General features: G+C 41.9%; 1 protein-coding gene across 1 annotated transcript; it reads left to right on the top strand.

Annotated features, from left to right (window-relative positions):
• Window positions 1-3,012: 3,012 nt before the first annotated feature.
• Pafah1b2 (platelet activating factor acetylhydrolase 1b catalytic subunit 2) lies at window positions 3,013-24,538 on the top strand. The gene is made up of 6 exons (XM_057768140.1): window positions 3,013-3,182; window positions 12,712-12,799; window positions 14,765-14,854; window positions 16,490-16,606; window positions 18,543-18,665; window positions 23,636-24,538. The coding sequence occupies exons 2-6, from the start codon at window positions 12,719-12,721 to the stop codon at window positions 23,912-23,914; spliced, it is 690 nt and encodes a 229-aa protein (XP_057624123.1). The 5' UTR covers window positions 3,013-3,182; window positions 12,712-12,718; the 3' UTR covers window positions 23,915-24,538.
• The last annotated feature ends 175 nt before the right edge of the window (window positions 24,539-24,713 follow it).

The raw sequence follows: 24,713 nt of genomic DNA, 5'->3' as shown, positions 1-24,713 counted from the left end.
CCAAAAATGGATGCCCCAAAGTTACAGAGGAATCTTGAGTGATTGTCTAGGCAGCGAGCTGTTTCTGTCATTTCTCACAATTGTTGGAAGTCACTTGTTTATATTCCTGCTTACTCAGGCAATATTTCTTTTCTTCTCAGAGTTGAAGACTAGGTAGTTATAGTTTTCTTTAGTTATGATAAAAGATAAATTAGGTGCAAAACATTGGACTCATAAAAGTAAGATAGATATTTTCTCTCATTTTGTCAAATGCAAACAGATTAGATAGTTACTGTAATTCTTACTTGATAGCTATTTTGTTGTATATAATTTTACTATTTTAAAGTTAAAACCTTCCTTTTTGATTAGACAGAAAGGGAGAAATGTTGTAAGATAATCCTTCTGTATACTGTGAATATGTATTACTCTCATTGGCTGATAATAAAGCTGATTTGGCCTATAGCAAGACAGAATAAAGCTAGGTGGAAAAGCCAAACTGAAAATATAGAGAGGAAGAAGAGCAGAGTGAGCCACTGGGGAAGCAAGATGCTAGAGGACAGTTAAAGCCATGAGCCTTAGCTAAGCAGTGGTGGCAGTGGTGGTGCAAGCCTTTAATCCCAGCACTCAGGAGGCAGAGGCAGGTGGATCTCTGAGAGTTCGAGGCCAGCCTGGTCTACAAGAGCTAGTGCCAGGACAGGTTCCAAAGCTACACAGAAACCCAGTCTCAAAAAACAAAAACAAAACAAAACAAAAAAGCCATGAGCCTTGTGACAATACATAGACTAATAGAAATGGGTTAATTTAAATATAAGAGCTAGTTAGTAATAAGCCTGAACTATAGGCTGAATATTTTGTAATTAATATAAACTTTTGTGAGTTTATTTGGGACTAGGTGGTCAGGATAGAAAAGTTCCATTTTAGGCCAGGTGGTGGTAGCCCACACCTTTAATTCCAGCACTCGGGAGGCAGAGGCAGGTGGATCTCTTTGAGTTTGAGGCCAGCCTGGTCTACAAAGCAAGTTCCAGGACAGCCAGGGCTGTTACAGAGAGAGCCCGTCTCAAAAAACCAAAATAATAATATTAATGATAATAATAATAATAATTTTGCAAAGAAAATCCCAATATAATAAAAACACAAAGCATATAATTTTCCAATGAAGTAGAATTTTAAATAATCATTTCAGATATGTGAGTACAGCAGTGTGCTTGAGGAGTGATAGCTTCAATGACTGTAAACAGAGGGGAGCTTTTCTTTCTTTTGTTTGTTTATTTTTTCGACACAGAGTTTTGCTGTAGCTCCAGAGATCTAGATTTCTCGTGAATCTTGTCAAAATGTGTGTGGCGGGGCAGGGGGTATCAGGATCTTAGGGTATCTTAGGGTTTCTCTTGTGATAAAACACCATGACTAAAAGCAAAGTGGAGAGGAAAGGGTTTACTTCTCCTTAGAATTCTCAACTAACAGCCCATCATAGAGGGAAGTCAGGGCAGGCTCTGGAGGCAGGAACTGAAGCAGAGGGCACAGACAGCTGCCTACTGACTTGTTCTGTCTGCTTTCTTTCTTTTTCTGTCTTTCTCCCTCTCTCCCTTTTCCTTCCCTCCTTCCCTTCCTCCCTCCCTCCTTCCCTTTCCCCTCTCTCCCTCCCTCCCTCCGCCCTCCCTCCTCTTCCTTCCTCCTTCCTCCTCCTTCCTTCCTTTTTTTAGTTTTTCGAGACAGAGTTTCTCTGTGGACAATCCTAACTGTCCTGGAAGTAACTCTTGTAGACCAGGTTGGCCTCGACTTCACAGAGCTCCACAGGCCTCTGGCTCCTGAGTGCTGGCTGGCTGTTTTCTTATACAACTCAGGACCACCTTCCCAGGAGTGGCACCACCCACACTGAGCTGAGTCTTCCCCAACAATTATTAATCAAGAAAACACTCCCCCCTACACACGCTGCCCACATGCCAATCTGATGATGGCATTTTTTTTTTTTTTAGTTGAAGTTCTTCTTAAACGACCCTGACTTGTGTCGAGTTGACAGAAACAACCAGGACATAAAGGTTTATCAATGGAGACTAATTCAAGTTGTTTCTCTTATCAATGTATTTCTATTCTGTTTAATCATTTAAGTTCTCAGACACCAACTCTGGTGAGCAAAACACTTGAAACAGCACTTACTGAGCTCTTGCTAGTGCACCATATGCGACTGGAATATCTACCGGAGAGTTATGAGGTAAATTAGCAATGGCAAAATCCTTTGGTATGATGAAAACGTTGTTTCGGACTTGAGATAATACAAGTAGCACAAGACAACATTGGTGATCTGAAAATTTAGTTATCTTTATAGTTTAGGCTCACAGGTTTCAACAACATTCTCAAAGGTTTTCCCCAGCACAACCTCAAACTGTCAGTTTCAGGGTCTTGGAATGTTTTGCTATTGGCCTAATAGGTTTGAATGATTCCTAAAGCGCCAACTCTGACGATGACGCAATCTCTTGCCCCTCCTCTTGGCGCTGACCGGTCCCGCACTTATCCAGCCGTTAACCTCTAAATCTCAATACAGACTCTATGTACGCCTCTAAACTGGATGGATCTTTAAGGTAAAGACTTGGGGGCTCTGTCATCCTAAGGGCTATCACCTTAGAGGTGGCCCCACAATTTCAAATTTCATCACAGAAATAGAAATTCTGCTCGTAAATGTAGGGGACTTCTTTTAACTTCGGGCCTATTTCTCCCCGTTTTCTGCAATCCGGTTTATCCCGTGGGTGGAGGAAACCAGGCTGGGTGGCTGAGAAGGGAATGGCGTCAGCGTGAAGTCACGCTCCACAGTGCCTAAGGCCATCTCGGGATGATTTCCATCATCCTATCACGACAGGAAGGCCCAAGAAAGATGGAGCTTCATGTCGCCCTCAAGTCGAGGGGAAAAAGAGAAAAAAGTCGGTAAACTGGCACGGACCGTTGGTCACCTGCGCGCCAAGCGGAGAGCGCCGACTGAGAGGGAAAGTGTGGCGCGCCAGTTCGGCCGCTGTCCCCGTAATATGGGGCGGGACTTCCGGAAGCCATTTGCCTGAGTGGCAGGGGGACCGGAAGTGGAGGCGCTGCTGCTTGGCGCTGGGGCCGGAGGAGGGGACGCGCGCCGGAACGGGGCCGCCGGGACCAAGGGAGCGACAGAAGCGCAACCCGCCGACGCCGCAGCCGCTGGGGGCCCGCACGGACCCTCTGCCTCTGTGAGTGCATCGCGGGCACCGCGGAGCTGGGGCTTGGGTGTCGCGGGTGGGACGCGCAAGCGAGATGGTATTGTGAGGCCCGACTCCCCTCCCCCACACTGCCCCTCCCCCGCCGCGCCCCGCGCCGTCGCCCCACAGGCCCTGGGGGGCCCGGCGCGGTCCCTGCTGCCCTCCGGCGCCCGAGTCTCTCCGGCTGGCGGGTGTATGCCCCGCGGGTCTCCTGAGCCGGCCTCCTGCCTTCTTTCTCAGCTGTTGCCTTTTCCCTCCATCTCCGGGGTGGGACCTCTAGGCCCAAGCCTGTGACTAGGTTGTTCGGTTGTGCTTTTTTTTTTTTAAAACGGATCACGCTCTTTTTCCTTTTTTGTCGAAAACTGTCTCCTTTTTAGAAACTTCTCTGTTGCCTTCGCTGAAACACCCCCAAACACCCGTGTCAGGACTAAAAGGATTGTTAGGCTAGCCTTAAGAGTCACCCACTCTCTTCGGCGAAGAGGCCTAGACGTTGGTGGTTTGGCCGATGGCCTACCAGTTTGGTGAATCCTTGTCAGTGGCTAGATTTCTTGGCGGTGTGTTTCCCCTGCCCACCCTCCACCTCCGTTGTCCATGGCCTTTTAGCGGGTCAGAGCCTGTGGTCTACAGGTTTGATTGACTCCTGGCTGAGTGACTCATTCTGCTTTCCATAGCTCCCAGACCAGCGCTGCCTTTCATCCATTCTATCCGAACCTTAAGAAAAGCCACAGCCTTAACGCTTTGGCGTCTCTGAAGAGCGTGGCTATGGACAAAGGAAAGAGCACCTGGACGCTAGGAGCAGGTCCTAGAGCTGCATTTTCTACAGCTTTCAATTGGGTGCAGAGAGAAGGCCAGAGGGCAAAGGTGGAGAAAGAGGAAAGAGAAAATACGGGCTAATCTTTGCCTTGGGTGGGCTTTGTGTCTGTCTTTAGGTTCCTTCCCTGGGCACATTGTTCTGACTTAAAGGTTGCCTCCTTGTGGGATAGTAGGGGAGGGAGTCATTGCGCATTAATTTGTTGGCATGGGCACTTGGTGATAAATTATGGATGTGCTGGATCCTGGGGGGCCGCCCACCAGAGGGTGAGGAAGGGTACTCTGATGAGGCCTGCCTTCCTCTTCAGAATAACCCTGCCAGCGCTCTGAAGCAAGATGAAAAGCCTCAGGCCTTAATGGAAGCGCTCGAAATCTTTTCGTTCTCATTTCAAAGGTCTCTGTTAGTCTCATGGTTCACACACACAAAATCCAATTGAGCTGGGGAATTGGTAATTGTTTTGTTGGGACTGGCTTCCACACCATGCATGTAGAAAGTCTGGTTCTGTGTCGTCATGGTCTAAGTGGAGAGGACAGAAAGTTTCGGATTAGGATTGCTTCCTCTTCCCGGAGAATTTTGAAGGACAACTAAAGTTCTCTGTAGAATACTTTTTTCATGGAAATTTACAAAACTACCCACCTTTTACTTCCCTCCTGCTACTTTACTACGAAGCCTGCTGTTTGTTGGGTAAAGAGATTATTAAGAATCAGTAAGGTGAGATAGGGGGGTGCTGGTTTTTGGTTTTTTGCGCTACTAGGAATTGAGCACTGCCACTGGGAAATGGAGTTACAGTTATGAGCTGCACCTGTGGTTGCTGGGAATCAAACACGGGGACCTCTAGAAGAGCAGTGAGTGCTCTTAACAGCTGAGCCATCTCTTCATCTCCCCCCTCCCCCAGTTTGCTTGTTTGTTTTTTGAGACAGGATTCCTCTGTGTAATTCTGACAGTCTTGAAACTCACTCTGTAGACCAGGCTGGCTTCTAACTCACTGAGATATGCCTGCCTCTGCCTCTCAAGCACTGGCATTCAAGGTGTGCACCACTATTCTCAGTGTGGCTGGGATAGAAATTTGCCTTCTGCTTAGGTCAGGAATCCTTGCAATTCAGATTTTTTGCAACTTCCATAAGTTGCTCTTTGGATGCCTCCTGATTCATTTCTTCATTCATTTTCTGTATTTTTTTTTTTTTAATCTTTTTGGTTTTTTGAGACAGGCTTTCTTTGTAACTTTGGAGCCTGTCCTGGAACTAGCTCTTGTAGACCAGCCTGGCCTCGAACTCACAGAGATCCGCCTGCCTCAGCCTCCGGAGTGCTGGGATTAAAGGTGTGCGCCACCAACACCCAGCTATTTTCATGTTTATAAATATGTTGCCTGCATGTATGTATATACGTATCACATGTATGCAATGCCAACATAGGCCAGAAGGCGCCAGATCCCCTGAACTGGAGTCACAGATGGTTGTCAATCACCATGTGGGTGCTGAGAGTTGAACCCTGGTCCTCTGCAAGAGCAGCCAATGCTCTTAACCATCTCCCGTCTCTTTAAATTTTCTATATTTAGAAATCGTGTGTGTGTGTGTGTGTTTGTGTAGGTTGGAGAACAGCTTGAGGAGTTCTATTTTTGCACCACGGGGGCTCTGAAGTCAAGGCTCAGATTGTTACCCTTGGTAGCAAGCACTCTGAATCTATTTGGCACTCAGTCCATTTTATATGTGTGTGTGTGTGTTTGTTTTTGTTTTTTTTTTTAAGCATGGTTTCTCTCTGTAGCTATGGGCACTCACTTTGTGGACCAGGCTGGCCTCAAACTCACAGAGATCCTCCTGCCTCTGGTTCACAAGTGCTGGGATTAAAGGTCTGCACCACTACTGCCTGGCTGTCCATTTATTCTTGAACAAAGCTTGTGGGTTTTTTTTTTTTTTTTTTTTTTGCCTGCCTCTGCCTCCCAAGTGCTGGGATTAAAGGCGTGCGCCACCACCTCCCGGCACAAAGCTTGTTTTATACAGGAATAGGTTGCATGATAAATTTTACTTTACCAAGCTGTTTCATTTATTTGTTTTTTATTATTATCACTCAAAACCCTGAACAAAGCACTTCCATCTGAACCCTAAATCTTATATTCTGCTTGAGGGGCTCCCTGTGTAGCCTGGCCACCTGGACTTGGTGCAAACACCTGTGTCTACCTTCCAGATGCTGAGATCACAGGTGTCCAATACTGTACCCAGTCATAAGTTCCAATTTTTTCCCAAGACAAAATGAAGGGACACGGAAGGAGAAACTGAGAAACAAATTTTGCTTGCCTAAAGTTAAAAGGCGGTTATAACTGAGAGAAGATTGAAAACTATTCCAAACTATTCCAAACCATTCCTTCAATATGAATACAAAGGCAAAGCAACTGAGTGCAAGTGCTTTGTGCCTCCGACTCTTGGATGTTGTGTTCTTCTGCCACATAAGACATCTTACAACAGAGTAACTTCCACTATTTCATAGAAGCCCGCAGTTTGATAACATTTTTAAAACCTAGAAGTGGAAAACTGAGCCCTAAACTCTTGCCATCTCTTCTTTATTGGCCAGACCAGAAAGAATAATCAAGAGGTCTAGCCAAGCCAGACATGGTGGCAAACACTTTTAATTTCATTAGAAGCAGGTGGATCTCTGAGTTTGAGGTCAGCTTTGTCTACAGAGCAGTTCCAGGATAGCCAGGGTCACACAGAGAAAACCTGTCTCAAAAACTCAGTTTAAAAAAAACAAACAAAAAAACTCAAAGTTTAGACATTTGGAATTCAGATAATGTCAACTGTTGTGTTCTTTTTTTTTTTTTAAATTATTTAACTTTATGTGTATTGGTGTGAGGATGTCAGATCTGGAACTTGAGCTACAGACAGTTGTGAGCTGCCATGTCGGTGCTGGGAATTGAACCTGGGTCCTTTGGAAGGGCAGCCAGAGCTCTTAACCGCTGAGCCATCTCTCCAGCCCCAACTGTTGTGTTCTTTAAGACAAATAAGCAAGGAATAAGGCTGGCAAGATGGCACGCACACTCCAATTAAATGTGATTTTTTTTTTTTTTAATTTAAAAAGTAATAATAGCCTTGGTTTGCTTAACAGGAATAGATTAGTGATGGAACTATAGCTCAGTGGTAGAGTGCTCACCCAACGTGTAGGTTTTGGGTTCAATACCCAGTGCCACAAAATGAAATAAGCCCATCATCCCATAAACAGCAATAAATTGAACAAACATTACATTCCTAATTCAGAGGTCTGGAATGCTCTGAATCTGGCTTATATTTTTAGTTTGAGAATATCACATGGTACCACAAGTGGTAAATTCCATATTTGACTTCATATGTTGGATCATAGTGAAACATTCGGTACGCTAACAGTATTATATAAAGCTACCTCCGCACTGTCTGTAAGATGTACCTGAAATATAAGTGAACCTGGAACCCATTCTCGTATATGCACAAGTGCAATTCTGAATACCTCAGAGAGCTACAACCTATGTGTGACTTCTGTTTCAAATCCTGCCTTTCCTACTTAATAGTTTTTCCAATAGAACAGATTCCTTAGGTGTTATTTATTTATTTATTTATTTATTTATTTATTTATTTTGAGGCGTGAGACATGGTCTCTCCAGCCCTGGCTATCCTGGAACATTCTGTGTAGATTAAGACTAAACTGTCTTCCTTGAACTCATAGATCTGCCTGCCTTGAGTGCTAGGATTAAAGATGTGGTATCATAGCTAGTAAGTTCCTTTTTATTTTGTTTTGTTTTTCGAGACAGGGTTTCTCTGTAGCTTTGGAGCCTGCCCTGGAACTAGCTCTGGTAGACCAGGTTGGCCTCGGACTCACAGAGATTCACCTGTCTCTGCCTCCCGAGTGCTGGGATTAAAAGCATGTACCACCACCACCTGGCTAGTAAGTTCTTAATAAGTGTTAATTATAAATTGTTTTAGATAGTTGTTTACCTGATGGGTGAGTTCAGAAAACCCATTTCTAAATTAAACTGTAGACCCAAGAAGATGTTAAAGTTTATTCAGGCCTGTGGTCTTGAGAATAGATTGTGACCTGATGCATGAGATGAATCTTTGGAACTTTAAGGAAAAAAAACAAAAAACAAAAAAACCAGGATTTATTTTTTAAGCCAAAAAGAAAAAAAGAGAGAAAATAGCCTCAGTGATGACCACCTACAATCTCTGCATTTGGGAGGATGAGGCAGTGAAGCAGGATAGTGAGTTTGAATCTAGCCTGGATTACGTGACAAGACCTTGTCTCAAAACTCATAAAACTTGACTAATTAATATGCATGTTGGGCTGGAGAAATAGCTCAGAGGTTAAGACAACCGTTTATAGTGAGATCTGATGTCGTCTTCTGGCATAGAGTCAATGGAGCATTCATATTCATAAAATAAATAAATTTTTAAAAAGAATTAAAAAGTGAGGTCTAGATAGATGTGGTGGCACACACCTTTAATTCCAGCAGTAGGATGTATGTAAAATTTGTCTTTCAGTAGTAAAAGGCACCATCCTGTGATACAGGCAGTTCTATAAATTAGCATGAAAATGGCATAGACAGTTACATCCTTTGTGTAACCATTGCCTGTAACAGGGCAATGGAGACAAACTGAAGCACAGGTAAGACTCCCACTTGGCTCTGAGACAGTTTTCTCCCCGTGACTATTGTTTGTCTCCTAATCTTTGGTGGGATTTTGTTTTTTTGTTTTTCGAGACAGGGTTTAGCTTTGGAGCCTGTCCTGGAACTAGCTCTTGTAGACCAGATTGACCTCAAACTCACAGAGATCTGCCTGCCTCTGCCTCCCAAGTGCTGGGATTAAAGGCGCACACCACCATTTGGGGTGTGTGGGGGTGTGTGTTGAGATAGGATCTCACTTGGTAACCTGGAACTCACTGTGTGGCGTCAGGTTGCCCCAGACTCACAGAGCTTCCTTCCTTCAATCTCCCGAATGGTGAAAGCCACTTTGTTTGACTTAACCTTTGTTTTGAGAAAAGACTTCGTGTATCCCAGGATGGTCTTGAACTCACGTAGGTACAGTTGACCTTGAGTTTCTGTTCTCCCTCCCTGAGTGTTAGCTAGGATTATAAGATTATAAAGATTATATTTTTGATAAAATTTAGTATGTTGCTAGGAATTGAACCCAAAGTTTCAGGCATGGCCAGGCAAGCATGCTCCTAACCAGGTTTTATCCTTAGTGCCTAGTTTTGTCTTTGTGTATTTCTGTGGGTGCACATGCATGTAGTACATATGGAGGTCAGGCATCAAACTTTGGGTGTTCCTCAGTTAATATTCACCCCCACCACCCCCTTTTTGAGACAGAGTCTTGATACATAACCCTAACTGGCCTAGAGCTTGCAGTGTAGACCAAGCTGTCCTCAACCTACAGAAGTACACCTGCCTCTGTCTCCTAAATTCTGGGATTAAAGGCATGTGTCACTACACCTTGAGTTACTCAGGTACTGTTCATGATTTTTAAAAGACAATAAATGGTCTCTCTCTAACCTGGAATTCTAAGTTAGTCTAAACTAGACCATTACACTGGCCATGAGCCCAAGAATCTGCCTGTCTCCACCTCCGCAGAGCTAGGATTATTAGCACATGCTGTCACACCTGGCTTCCTTTTCTTTTCTTTTTTTTTTTTCTTTTTTTTTTTTTTGGTTTTTCGAGACAGGGTTTCTCTGTGGTTTTGGAGCCTGTCCTGGAACTAGCTCTTGTAGACCAGGCTGGTCTCGAACTCACAGAGATCCACCTGCCTCTGCCTCCCAAGTGCTGGGATTAAAGGCGTGCGCCACCACCGCCCGGCCCTGGCTTCCTTTTCTAAACAAGAATGTTGGGGTTGAATTTGAGCACCTTCATCTTCCCCGGTTTTGTCTTATTAGTACTTTAATTACTGTATAGTCACTGTGATGATTTAGTGGATTCTAATTGTTGCTGTAGTCCTGTTTAGTCAAAACATTTTATGTATATGGGTGTTTTGCCTGCATATATATTTGTGTATCATGTTCATACTTGGTGCCCAAGAAGGCCAGAAATGAGTGTTAGATACCCAGGAGCTACAATTACAGATAGCTGCTAAATGGGTGCTGGGAATTGAAACAGGGTGATCTGAAAAAGCAGCCAGTGCTCTTAACCTCTGAGCCATCTCTCCAGCCTATTCTATTTATTTGTTTGTTTATTGAGATAAGATCTCTCTATAATATCTCTACTTAGCCTTGGTTGTCCTGGAACTCACTATGGAAACTGGGTTAGCCTTAAACTATTTTTTTTTTTTTTTTTTTTTGGTTTTTCGAGACAGGGTTTCTCTGTGATTTTGGAGCCTGTCCTGGAACTAGCTCTTATAGACCAGGCTGGTCTCGAACTCACAGAGATCCGCCTGCCTCTGCCTCCCGAAGCCTTAAACTATTGAACTAACTCATCTTGATCTCCCTGCCTCTGCCTCCAGAGTGCTGAAATTAAAGACATGTGCTTTTTTTTAAGCATTCATATGTATGATATGTGTGTGAATGCCATTGTGAGTGTAAAAGAGTGTGTGTGTGTGTGTGTGTGTGTGTGTGTGTGTGTGTGTATAGGTAGGTAGATAGATAGATAAAAACATGGATTTTTAAAGAATTGGTCCTCTTTCCGCGGTGTGAATTTTAGAGATTTATTTCAGGTTGCCAGGCTTTCCTGACAAGTGCTTTTACTCTCTAAGCCATGTGACTGGCTCCTGTAGTTTGTGTCTGTGTTTGTATGCCATGTGTGTGGTAGTGCCTGTGGAGACTTGCAGAGATTATCATATCCCTTGGAGTTAGAATTACACGAGTTATGAACCACTCCACATGGGTGTTAGAATCCAAACCCAAGTTCTGCAAGAACAGCAAGTGTTCTTAACCACTGAGCCAACTCTTCCGGCTCCCCATACTCTATTCTTTAGTGTATAATTCTAGCAGCCTTAAAGGCTGTAATGTAGATTTCATTATTCTATAAGTGTCTAATTTTTTATGCAATTTTGTGCTTGCTACAATCAGTGATCATGAAAACTAACATAGAATAGGTGTGTCAGGTAAAGTGTATATTTGGAGCAGAGTTTTTACCTTTTGGGGGGTGGGGTTTGAGACAGGGTTTCTCTGTGTAACATGAGGTCCTGCTTGTTGGGGTTTCTGCCCTGCCCAGTTCCCACAGCCAGTAAGCCCCCAAAGAAAACCACACAGAGATTTCCATAAGATTATAAACTAATTGGCCCATTAGCTCAGGCTTCCTATTAGCTCTTGCGATGTATATTAACCCATTATTCTTATGTATGTTAGCCACATGGCCCAGTACCTTTTTCAGGGGGCGGGTCACATCCTGCTTCTTCCGTGATCTGGGCAGGAGTCGAGGGAGCTTCCTGCTTCCCAGGACTCTACTGTTCTCACCACCCCGCCTCTACTTCCTGTCTGGTAGACCCACCTATATTTCCTGCCTGACCAATCAGCATTTATTTAAAACATGATTGACAGAATACAGACAATTCTCCCACACCACTCTGTATAACAGCTCCAACTGTCCTGGAACTCACTCTGTAGACCAGCCTGGCCTTGAACTCACAAAGATTCATCTACCTCTGCCTCCAGAATGCTAGGATTAATGGGGTACGCCACCACTAGAGGAGTGATGGGGTTAATGTTTTTTTTTATATTTATTTATTTATTAAGTATACAATATTCTGTCTGCATATATGCCTGCAGGCCAGAAGAGGGCACCAGGTTTCATTACAGATGGTTGTGAGCCATCATGTGGTTGCTAGAAATTGAACTCAGGACCTTCGGAAGAGCAGGCAATGCTCTTAACCGCTGAGCCATCTCGCCAGCCCCTGGGGTTAATGTTTTATGTGATGGTCTTTTCATAAGTGATATGAAAATGTCTAAAGTCAGTGATAATATTTTAGAGACGTATACAGTCATGTTCTAGAATTCATCTCTGCTGAAAATCAATCCTGTTTTAGTTCCCAGGCAAAATCCATAATAAAATATTTTAACCTGACAGTATGGGCTGGAGAGATGGCTCAGAGGTTAAAAACACTGACTGCTCTTCCAGATGACCTGCATTCAATTCTGAGTAACCACATGGTGGCTCATAACCATCTGTACTGAGATCTGGTGCCCTCTTCTGGCCTGCAGCATACTTGCAGACAAAATACTGTATACATAATTAATAAATTAACCTTCCAAAAATTTAAAAAAAAAAACATACTGACTGCTCTTTCAGAGGACCCAATTCAATTGCCTTCACCCACACGGCACTTAACAATCTTCTGTAATTCCAATTCCAGGGTATCTGACCCCCCCCCACACTTCTGACTTTTGTGGGCACTACACAAATTTGATGTACAAACATACAAGCATAGTACATCTTTACACAAATAGAAATAAATATTTTTAGAAAGAAGCAAGGTGGTGGTAATACATGCCTTTAATCTCAGCACTTGGAAGGCAGTACTAAACAGATCTCTATGAATTCGAGGCCAGCCTAGTCTAGTCTAGTGAGTTCCAGGAGAGCCGGGGCTACACAGAGAAACCCTGTCCTGAAAAACATAAATTAAATAAATACATAAATATTTACTGGGCCAGTAACATAGTTCCAGGATAGCCAGAGCTACATAGTGAGACCCTGTCTCAAAAACTGACTGTATTTAGTATTTTAATGTTCTTGTTAATAAATGAAATATGACAGACATTTCTCCTCAGGTGTAGAATGAGCCAAGGAGACTCGAACCCAGCAGCTATTCCACATGCAGCAGAAGATATTCAAGGAGATGACAGGTGGATGTCTCAGGTTGGTGCATATGGATTACTTGCATGGATGGATGACTTTGTGTGTATGCTAGTATATGTGTGTGCATGCACGAGCTAACATGTGTTTGCATGCATGTGATGACCAGAGATCTGGTGTTTTCTTCAATTGATTGTTCTCCACCTTACCTTTTGAAACAATGGTCTCACTGAACCTAGAGCTGTCTAATTTCTTTTTTTTCTGATTTTTCCAGGCAGGGTTTCTCTGTAGCTTGGGAGCCTGTCCTCTCTGTAGACCAGGCTGGCCTCAAACTCAAAGAGATCCACCTGCCTCTTGCCTCCCAAGTTTTGAGGTTAAAGGTGTGGGCCACCACTGCATAGCAAAAAAAGTTTCTTGACCAGGTGTGCTCAGCAGCACTGTCAATGATCTAAACTACTCAGGAGACTGAGGCAGCACTGCTAGGAGTTAAAGGCCAGCCTGGGCTACATAGTTAGACCTGACTTCAAAAAGCAAATAGTCAGGCAGTTCCTACTGGGTTCCTCCTGCTTTTAAACTTAGATTAGACTGGAAAGGATTGAGTCCTGATCTGCTGACAGTTTTGCATTTTGATGTTACAGCTGTTCAAAATATGTATTATATCTACAAGCTAGGCATCTACCTCAAGAGGAAGCTGAGGAGGAAAAAAAGACTTGGGTTTTAATTAGATCCTAGTTCAAAGATAAATGTAATACTTTAGAGAATCTGTAAAGCCTGATATGGATTGGATAATAGATGTTAATGGCTAGTTTTTATTTTCTTAGTATGGTTTCATAAAAGAACATTCTAACTTGTAAGTATTTGCTGTAATACCTGAGTTATGGAAAGTAGAGAGATGGCTCAGCAGTTCAGGACACTTGCTACATTATTATGAAGTGTGGAGTTCAGATCCAGCACCCACCTTGGGTGGTTCACCAAACACCTGAATCTCCAGCTTCAAGGGATAGGATGCCCTCTAGTGGCTTCCTCATTCACCCTCATACATTCATGCTTGTATGCAGCCCTAAGTAAAGTAAAACTTTCTTAAAAAAAAATAAAAGAATTAGCTCACATCTGTTTTCCCAGCACAATTGGGAGTTAGAGTCAAAAGGATACAGGAATTCAAGGCTAGTCTGGGGTATTCAAAACAGTTTCAAAAGCAAAAGAGGTTGAGCATGGTGACATGCATTAGCTATCAACACTCAGATGGATATCTCTTGAGTTTGAGGCCATTTTGGTTTATTAAATACCAAGTTATAAGCTAGCCAGGACTGTATAGTGAGACTTTGTCTCAAAAACAACAACAAAATCTCAAATAATTTAACAGATATATAGCTGTATAAAGAGATAAAACAAATGCCAGGTGGTGGTGATGCATGCCTTTAATCCCAGCACTCGAGAGGCAGAGGCAGGTGGATCTCAGTGAGTTCGAGTCCAGCCTGGTCTACAAGAGGTAGTTCCAGGACAGGAACCAAAAGCTACAGAGAAACCCTGTCTTGAAAAACCAAGAGAGAGAGAGAGAGAGAACAAATCTAGAAAATGTCATAACAATAAGTTTGCATCAGTGTATACATATGCATATGTCTACTGAGTCATCTTGATAGCCCCCAAAATGCCTTCTTTTTCCCCCTAATTTGGGGGAAAGGTAGATTTTTTTTGTTTTGTTTTTTAAATTATATGAAGCATTTTGCTATTCTGGATTTAGTAAAATTGCGATTTTCTTGAATAGAATAATCAGTATGGCATTGGTAGAAAATAATTTCCAATTAACTAGAGAAAAAAGAAGCAGCTTTAGACTAGCCTGAAAAGGATGGGTGGCTTGGTTAATTTGCTTGCTTACTTATTTGTTTTATATTGTTGGGAGTGGGTCTCTGGGTCTTGCCCATAGCTAATGTTTTAAAGGACCTGGTTGGACAGCTGTTATTTTTAGGTCAACGAATTGCAAAAGGAAAGAAATACCAATTTCTTATTTTTCTTTCTTCTGTAAACCAGCATAATAGGTTTGTTCTGGACTGTAAAGACAAAGAGCCGGACGTGCTGTTTGTGGGAGATTCCATGGTACAGTTGATGCAGCAGTACGAGGTAAATTGGGTAATCTTGACTCCTTGTATATGTCCACTGATAACTTACAGACTTCGATTCTAAACTGACCTCCTAGGCTCACAGTTGACAGATGTTCTAGTGCTATGAGCAGATGTACCTAGTGGGATTCTCGGGGTGGTATTATTTGTAGCTAAACTCCCTTTTTTGTTCTTGGCTTCCGAGTAGCTTGATGTTTGCTATATTTGCCTGGTGGTAATGTCTGATTCTTCTATTTGCTTTGTCCTGCTCATGATTCTCACATATTTGTGCTCTACCACTTTCTGACTTGTGTGGGGGTGAGGGCGGGGGTAGAAATTGGGTTTCTGTGTAGCCTCGGCTGGCTGGAACTCACTCTGTAGACCAGCCAGCCTCTGTGTTCTGAATGCTAAGATTAAAGGAGTGAACCACCATTGCCCTGAAACTTGTATATTTTTGTAATAGGCGTTTCCAAATATTTTCAGGGTTGGGTTGGGCATTCTTCCAAAGGAAACTTGAAAGAAAATACAACTTTATTTCTTATTTTGTTTGGTTGGTTGGTTGGTTTTCTGAGACAAGGTTTCTCTATATAACAGCCCTGTCCTGACTGTCCTGGAACTTTCTCCGTAGACCAGGCTGGCCTTGAAGTCACAGAGATCACAGTGCTAGGATTAAAGGCGTGTACCACCATCACCCGGCTTCATTTAATTTTTTAAAAATAGTCAAATTTATGAAAAAAATGTTTATTGAGCTTGATTTAGGATGTTGATTTCTCAGTGGGTATTAGAATGGGCTGTGTAGGTTCTTGAGCTACAACTCAGTGCTGCATTAAGAACTAAGTCATGCCAGGCTCCCAGCAGTTGGGAGGCAGAGACTGGTGGATCTCTGAATTCTAGGCCAGCCTGGTTTACAGAGCAAGTCCCAGGAAGGCTCCATAGCCACAGATAAACCATGTCTACAAACAAAGAAGTGAATCACTGCACACTAGCATTTCAAAGCTCTTTAAGTGAATGGCATATTGGTTTTTTTTTTTTTTTTTTTTTTTTTTTTTGGTTTTTCGAGACAGGGTTTCTCTGTAGCTTTGGTGCTGTCCTGGAACTAGCTCTTGTAGACCAGGCTGGCCTCGAACTCACAGAGATCCACCTGCCTCTGCCTCCTGAGTGCCATCACCGCCCGGCTGGCATATTTTTAGTGCTAACATTTGAATAAAGAATGTAGAAGAAGCCGGGCGGTGGTGGCGCATGCCTTTAATCCCAGCACTCGGGAGGCAGAGGCAGGCGGATCTCTGTGAGTTCGAGACCAGCCTGGTCTACAAGAGCTAGTTCCAGGGCAGGCACCAAAGCTACAGAGAAACCCTGTCTCGAAAAACCAAAAAAAAAAAAAAAAAAAAAATGTAGAAGATTAGTGTTTGTGGTAGTGCACACCTGAAATCCCGCCTCTAGGGAGGCAGAGGCGGGGGGGGGGGGGTCTCTGAGTTTGAGACCAACCTGCTTTAGAGTAAGTTCCAGGACAGCCAGGGCTGCACAGAGAAACCCTGTCCCAAGAAAACAACAAAAATATGGAAGATGTTAGTTTTAGATGTATTAAATCATATTGCAATTAAAGGCCTTGTATTTCCAATGATTTTTAGTTTAACTAAAACAAGTTTTTTGTTTTTAGATTTGGCGAGAGCTGTTTTCCCCACTTCATGCACTTAATTTTGGAATTGGGGGAGACACAACACGACATGTTTTATGGCGACTAAAGAATGGAGAACTGGAGAACATTAAGCCTAAGGTGATGAAACATACTTTTAAAAGATAGGATTAGTCTTGTCTTCCAAGTACAGTTGTTTGAAGTAGTGAAAAATTGCTTCTTTTCTTTTTTTTTTAATTTTTATTTTTATTCTTTTTTAATTAAAATTTCCACCTGCTCCCCGTTTCCCATTTCCCTCCCCTCCGAAAAATTGCTTCTTTAAAGATCTGATTCATGCTTGCTCTTTCTTTCATGCTTGTGTATAGGAAACATCTGTGCTTAGGAAAATAGTGAGGCACCGACTTAAAAAGGACCTAGTCTATTGTTTGGCTGGGTTGTATTGTGATTGTTAGGACTCTTCAGTAGGAGGAGTCAATTTGATGCTCAGTAGGTTCGGAATGCTTGGGCAGTACTGTGGGGAGCAGAGCCATGACTCCAGGAAATGCTGGGCACATAAACAAATATATGGCCAAGATCTCTGAGTTCTTCTGAAAAAGCTGGGGATATATGTGAACAAATGTCTTTTCACATTATAAACATCTGTGGTTGGGGTACTGCATATAATTTTTTCAACCCCTAAAGAGAAAGAAAAGAAAAAACAAAGGAGAGTCCCTAGTGAAAGTTCCTTTCACCGGGCATATAGTGCATGCCTTTAAATACAAGTAGAGAAAATATTGTTAAAACTACATCCAGCATGTGCTCAACTATGTTCATAGCAGCATTGTTTGCCATAGCCAGAACCTGGAAACAACCTAAATGTCCCTTGACCGAAGAATAGATAAGGAAAATGTGGCACATTTACACAGTGAAGTACTACACAGCAGAGAAAAATAACATCTTGAAATTTGTAGGCAAACAGATAGAGCTAGAAAACATTATACTGAGTGAGGTAACCCAGACCCAGAAAGACAATTGTCATATGTACTCACTCATAAGTGGCTTTTAAACATAAAGCAAAGAAAACCAGCCTGCAAATCACAATCCCAGAGAACCTAGACAGCAATGGGGACCCTATGAGAGACATACATGGCTCTAATGTACATGGGAAGTAGAAAAAGACAAGATCTGGAGTAAATTGGGAGCATGGGGACCTTGGGAGAGAGTTGAAGGGGAGGGAAGAGATAGGAAGGGGAGCAGAGAAAAATGTAGAGCTCAATAAAAATCAATAAAAAAAAAAAAACAACAACAAAAAACTACATCCAACCTCCATCCCAGTGACTCCTTTCTTGAGTGCACCTGTGTGTTTATAGCCTTTGCACTCCTGCGTGCTCTTGTTATTGCTAGAGTATTTGTAACCAGGGAAAAGTCTTTACTGTGACAGGATTCAGTTCCTTTAAATCCCACTTTACTATAGCTGTTTATTTATCTTCAACCATATTATTAGGCATAAGCCACTAGGCTTTGTTTCTGGGAATTTGATTACATTTATTTCATGTGTATGCATGCATGTGCAACAATGTGTGTGTAAAAGTCAGAGGGCACCTTTTAGAAATGGGTTTTCTCTTTCTTCCACTTGGGTTTGGATATTGAACTCAGATTTGCAGACTTGTCAACAGGCGTCTTTACCCAAGGAGCCATTTCACTTTTATTTTCAGTTTTCCAATTGAAGTTACCCAACATCATCTGAGAAGCTCATTTTTCTTTTGATTTTTTTTAAAAAAACTTTTTACTGAATTTTCAATTTATTTTACTTTTGTCTTCACATGCAAATGTGAGTGAACATACTGTGGCACTGTGGGGTTTTGTGGACTTTTGTGGGAATTGATTCCTGCTTTGTACCATGTGGGCGCAAGGAGTTGAAGGGGTTGAACTTAGGTCATTAAGCCTCTTGGCAAATCCCTTTACCTTTTGAGCCTTCTCACCTATTCCTGATTCTCTGTTTTGTTTTTTTTTTTAAATAGGTTTTCATTTAAATGTTTTATGTTCTTTTATTCCTTGATCTTCATCGTCTCCCCTCTTTTTTCTTCCCTCATTATAGGTCATTGTTGTCTGGGTAGGAACAAACAACCATGAAAATACAGCAGAAGAAGTAGCAGGTGGAATTGAGGCAATTGTACAGCTTATAAATACAAGGCAGCCACAGGCCAAAGTCATTGTGCTGGTGAGTAGTCTTTCTGGGAGGAGACTTTTATATCTTTAGAGTCACTGAAAAATCTTTTTTTAAAAATGGTGTCTCTCATCAATATAGAGTCTTAAGTGGAAGCAATTTCTGATAGTTGTTTGCAAGGGCAGGATGGTTAGGACAAAAGGTCATGAAGGGATGTATTTACTATTACTAGTAGTTTGTGTTTTAGTTTGTAGGTGCCAAAGAGCCAGATCTTTTTTAACTGGTATGTCTGAAGACAACCTATAAGAATTAGTTTTCACTGGATGTTTGATAATGGTGAACAGCTTTAATCCCAGCACTTGGGAGGAAGAGGCAGATGGAGCTCTGTGAGTTTGAGGCCAGTTTAGTCCACAGAGCAAGTTCCAAGACAGCCAGGGCCACATAGAGAAACCGTTTCTCAAAAAAACACCACCACCAACAACAAAAGAAATAGTTCTCTTGGGGCTGGAGAGATGACTCAGAGGTTAAGAGCATTGCCTGTTCTTCCAAAGGTCCTGAGTTCAATTCCCAGCAACTACATGGTGACTCGCAACAATCTGCAATGAGTTCTGGTGCCCTCTTCTGGCCTGCAGGCATACACACAGACAGAATATTGTATACATAATAAATAAATAAGTATTGGCCGGGCGATGGTGGCGCACACCTTTAATCCCAGCACTTGGGAGGCAGAGGCAGGCGGATCTCTGTGAGTTCGAGACCACCCTGGTCTACAAGAGCTAGTTCCAGGACAGGCTCCAAAACCACAGAGAAACCCTGTCTCGAAAAACCGAAAAATAAATAAATAAGTAAGTAAGTATTTTTAAAAAAAAAAAGAAATAGTTCTCTTCTACCACTATGTAGGTGCCAGGAATCAAACTCAGATCATCAGGTATCGTGACAGCTTTTACCTGGTGAATTATCTTGCCAGCTTCAGATCTTAGTCTTTACTTCATGGCATTTAATTTTTTTTAAAGATTTAATACAAAGAAAGCCATATAGCTCAATAAAACAATTTTAAAAAGATTCAAATAAAAATGGTTTATTGTATATACAGTGTTCTGTCTGCATGTATGCCTGCAGGCAGAAGAGGCCACCAGATCTCATTACAGATGGTTGTGAGCCACCATATGTTTGCTGAGAATTGAACTCAGGACCTCTGGAAGAGCAGCCAGTGCTCTTGACCACAGAGCCATCTCTTCAACCCCCAAATCCTTTAGAACAAAATCCTTTTGTTTTAAAATTGTTGAAAATCCTCCAAAATCCTTTTGTTTTAAAGTGAATATTAAGGAGCTGAGGGCAAAATAACTCAGTGTTAGAGTATTTGCATAGTGTGTGTGTAACACTAGATTTGATCCCCAACACTGAATTTATTTATAAAAAGTCAAATTTGATAAAGGTACTGATTATGCTCTTATCAATAATACTGAAATATTAGAAGTAACCTAAATGAGGAATCTGGGAATGATCCTAGAGTACATTAGCCCAGATCATATTAAAACTGAGTGGACGGCTAGAGAGATGGTTCAGAAGTTAAGAGCACCAGCTGCTCTTCCAGAGGTCCTGAGTTCAACTCCCAGCAACCACTTGGTGGCTCACAACCATCTGTAATGAGATCTAATGCCCTCTTCTGGCCTGCAGGCATACATGGAGGTAGAATGTTGTATACATAATAATAAATAAATCTTTATGAATGGGATGTGAAAAAGACCATGATGTATTGAGGTGGAAAACCTGTAGTTACTTAAACATACACTCATTTGGATATATATCCAAATATTTGGAAAAAGTCTAAAAAAAGCAGAATTAGAAGAGTTGTTAAAAGTTAAAGGGATTAAATTATCACTGTGTACACATATGTATGTGTCTATATGTAAGTGTGTGAATACCGTGATGCACATGTGGAGGTGGCACAACAACCTCAGATATCGGTTCTCGCCTTCTACCTAGTTTTAGACATCTCTTGTTCCACCCTGCGTATTCCAGGCTAGCTGACCCATAAACTTGCAAGAATCCTCCTGTCTCGACCTCCCATCTCAGAATAGCACTGCAGGGATTACAGGTGGCTGCTGTATCTTGCTTTACATGAATTCTGGGGAACTTGGGTTCTTGTGCGTGGGCAGCAAGCACTTTCCCCATTGAGCCATTTTTGTGGCCAGGATTGTAAGGTCTTATTTTAGCAATCATTTAAAATCAAAGGGGGAAAAATCAACCAGTATACCTTGGTACTTTGATTAAGGAAAATGTTATGCAAGTACAAAAACTTTTTTTATATTTTTTATAATTAGTTATTTTGTGTGTACTGTACAAGCTTGTGCTGTAGAAACTTGTGTATGTATATGAAGGTCAAAAGACAACTAAAGGTGGTTGATTTTTCTTCTACCACATGGTTTCTGAGGATTGAGGTTAGATCATCAGGTTTATTGGCAATGTCTTTTCTCATTGAACCATCTCAATGGCTATTTTTTCTCATTCTTGTTTGTAAATACCAGTAGATATGTTGCCCTGATCATGAGAAATAATCATTCTGCTGTTTTTTATGACTTGAGAGTTGGAACAAGTGTTTGTTGATTACTGGTCATCTTTTCTGGTTACTTCTTCTATCTCAACCTGACTTCGCAATGTTAGCATTTTTAGCGTGTGACATATTAGGTAGAATCTTCAACTTTTTTTCTTTTTTTTCCTTTTCTTTTTGAGACAGGGTATTCTGTAGCCAATGCTGGCGTCAGACTCAGTATGTAGCTGAAGATATTTAACTCCTACTCTTTAGTCACCAACTGTGAGGATTACAGGCATGTGCCATCACTGCTAGTCCCGGAGTTTGCACTTAACAGTAACAAGCTCAGTTTTAGGACTGACTTCATCATTTGAAATGTTTTAGCATAGCAAATATAGAGGGAGATGGACCAGTGTAACAAATTGAGAATTCTTCGTGGCTTTTGGGGAACTGTAAAATCATAACTAAATTGGCAACCAAAACCCTAACACGTTACTGAAAGAGAGAGAGTGAATATGTACTGGAGCATACTTGGAATATAAAATTCGCAGTAAGGACTGGCGCTGTAGCTCATGGTGGAGCTCTTGCTTTGCATTCATGAGGTCCTAGGTTCAGTCCCCAGTCCTACCAGTAATAACAAGTTAGTAAAAATAGAGGACCCACAGTAAACCTGTTCTTGAAATAAAACATCTTACATACCCTATAGGAGAAACTGGGGACAAACTTTTTACCAGAATAGCAGTTGACTCCTGTGCCATCACTAGGTATTGACCAGCTACGAGGATGGCGATGTCTGGCAGCACTTCTGTAATGGAACCAATTATCTTCTGTTGAAGACTACCTCTACTTTGCATTGATAAAAATCTTGCCCTTGACATGTAATATTTCTCTTTACCAATAGTATGTAGACGTTGATTTATCTGAAAATTATATTAGATCATTAATATACAAGTTAGGATTAATTTAGGATACATTTATCTTGCCAGGTATTCATTAATTTATGTGTTTAATTAAGACAGCTTTGATTCCAATTCTCCTTCTTATAAAATATTGTAGTGTAGCTTTCTCTGGCATTGATAGGTGTGTCTAGGCTACGTTCTCCTGACAAAGTATAGGGAGAAAGAATTGAAGGGAGGACACACTGGCTTTGGGAGAACCAGTGGGAGATATTTTAGAAATTGAGATGAATAGCATTAAATTTCTAAACAAAGGTAATGTATATTATCATAGTGAAGAAAAAGAAGATGGAGGCTGTGGATGTGGCTCGTTTGTTATAGTGCTTGCTGGGCATGAACTGAACACAGGCTTCACCCTGTATTTCATTCCTGGTACCACATAAATCACATGTGATGGTATATGCCCGTAATCCTTAGCCATGTAGTGAGTTTGAGGTCAGCCTGGGATTCACGAGAAACTGTTTCAGAAGACAGAGATTGATTAGAGAAATATTTAGAATGGCTGGGCGGTGGTGGCGCACGCCTTTAATCCCAGCACTCGGGAGGCAGAGGCAGGCGGATCTCTGTGAGTTCGAGGCCAGCCTGGTCTACAAGAGCTAGTTCCGGGACGGGCACTAAAGCTACAGAGAAACCCTGTCTCGAAAAACTAAAAAAAAAGAAATATTTAGAATGTGAACATTTAGTGATTCCACGATGAATAAGGAATGTGAGATGAGAGACTTGGGTTGTTGGAATGACAGTTGATATAATGGACAAGGAGCACAGTTTAAAAAGATGATGATGAACAGCTCTTTGACATGCTGAGGGGACCTGTAGGTGGAAGTTCAGTGGAATTCTGAAGCTCTAAAAAAGATCTTGGCTAAAGTGTTTAGAGTGGTAGGCTGGAGAGTGACTTAGATGTTAAGAGCACTTGCTGTTCTTCAGAGTACCCAGGTTCGACTCCTGGCACCCACTTGATGACTCAGCCATCTGTAACTCCTCCAGTTCCAGGACATCCGACACACTTTTCTGTCCTCTTCAGGTACCAGGTACAGACGTGGTACATAGACATACATGGAAGTGAAACACTCATACACATAAAAATAATTATAAAATGTTTAGAATGGAGAAGAGTTGATCGTGAAGAGTATCAACAGTTAGCAACACAATGAGGAAGACACTGAGAAACCAAAAAGAACAAACAGGTCAGCTTTAAATAAAACTACCATAGTCAGGGCTGGAGAGATGGCTCAGTGGCTAAGAACACTGACTGCTCTTTGAGAAGACCCAGGCTCAATCCCCAGCACCCACATGGCAGCTCATATCTATCTGTAACTCAGTTCCAGGACTTATGGCATTCTCATACCAATACACATATAGGAAAAACACCAATACACATAAAATAAAAATAAATTATATTTAAAACGAAAAAACAAACTGCCATAGTCGGGTATTTTAGGAGGTAGAGTATGAGTGCCAGGAATACTGGAAGTTGTAAGGAAGTAAAGAAAAACAAATAATCCTCTCTGTTAATGTTCTTTTGTGCTCTGCCTCAGGGTCTGTTACCTCGAGGGGAGAAGCCCAACCCTTTAAGACAAAAGAATGCCAAGGTGAACCAGCTTCTCAAGGTTTCCCTGCCGAAGCTTGCCAATGTGCAGCTCCTGGATACAGACGGGGGCTTCGTGCACTCAGACGGTGCCATCTCCTGCCACGACATGTTTGATTTTCTTCATCTCACAGGAGGAGGCTATGCAAAGATCTGCAAACCCCTCCATGAACTGATCATGCAGCTGCTGGAGGAAACACCGGAGGAGAAGCAAACCACCATTGCTTGACTGCCCCCATCAGTGTTAACAGCTTCCCAGCTTCCTCAGATCAGTTACACCACTGGCACTACAGAATCCTTAAGGCACTTTGCATTGTACAATGTTCCTGGATGCTTGTATCTAATGTTTGAAGGGGAGGAGGGATTTAAACTGGTCCTGTATATAAAGGTTTGTTTGGCACAGGAGAAAAATTAGCCAAGGAAAATTCATTTAAAACCAGAAGGGGACTTTTTGTTGTATATGACACATTTGTCGAAGTATCACTGTTTTTCCTAGGACAACATCAAGCATGAGTACAATATGAAGATTGTTTTCTTGGCCCTTTTTTCTATGGATTATGTCATATGTGATAATTAATCACATCTACTTGGCTTTAAACTTACTTTTGGTCCAGTTTTAAGGTTCATGAGTTAGTGTGTTGTGTTGTTTTGTTTGATTCCTGTATCCTCAGTATTTTTATTAGCAAATAGCGTCATATTAAACATGCTTGTCACTCAGATATGAAAGATGCTATAGTTAACAAGTTTATTCCTCTCAATCTAGCAGTGAAACAAATTCTGGGGACCATGGGATATTATTTTTATGCTGCTGAATGAATATCATGTCTGTAATAGACCCATGCATGCAACCTTTCCTCTGCTTCCCCTTCATCTCTTTGCAGGTGGGTTTAATTACATTGCAAGCTTTTAACTCATTTTTCATCTAGGAGTTGCATTGCTGTCAGGATGATCTTATTGATGTATAACTCATCCCGTGTGGTGTTCTGTGATGTTAGGGTCTGTGTAGTGTTACTCAGAGTTCTGGTTGT

This window comes from Chionomys nivalis, chromosome 4 (assembly GCF_950005125.1).
Source record: "Chionomys nivalis chromosome 4, mChiNiv1.1, whole genome shotgun sequence".
Classification (NCBI taxonomy): Eukaryota; Metazoa; Chordata; class Mammalia; order Rodentia; family Cricetidae; genus Chionomys; species Chionomys nivalis.
Note: the sequence above shows the minus strand (reverse complement) of the source record. Positions and strands in the feature narration are given on the sequence as shown.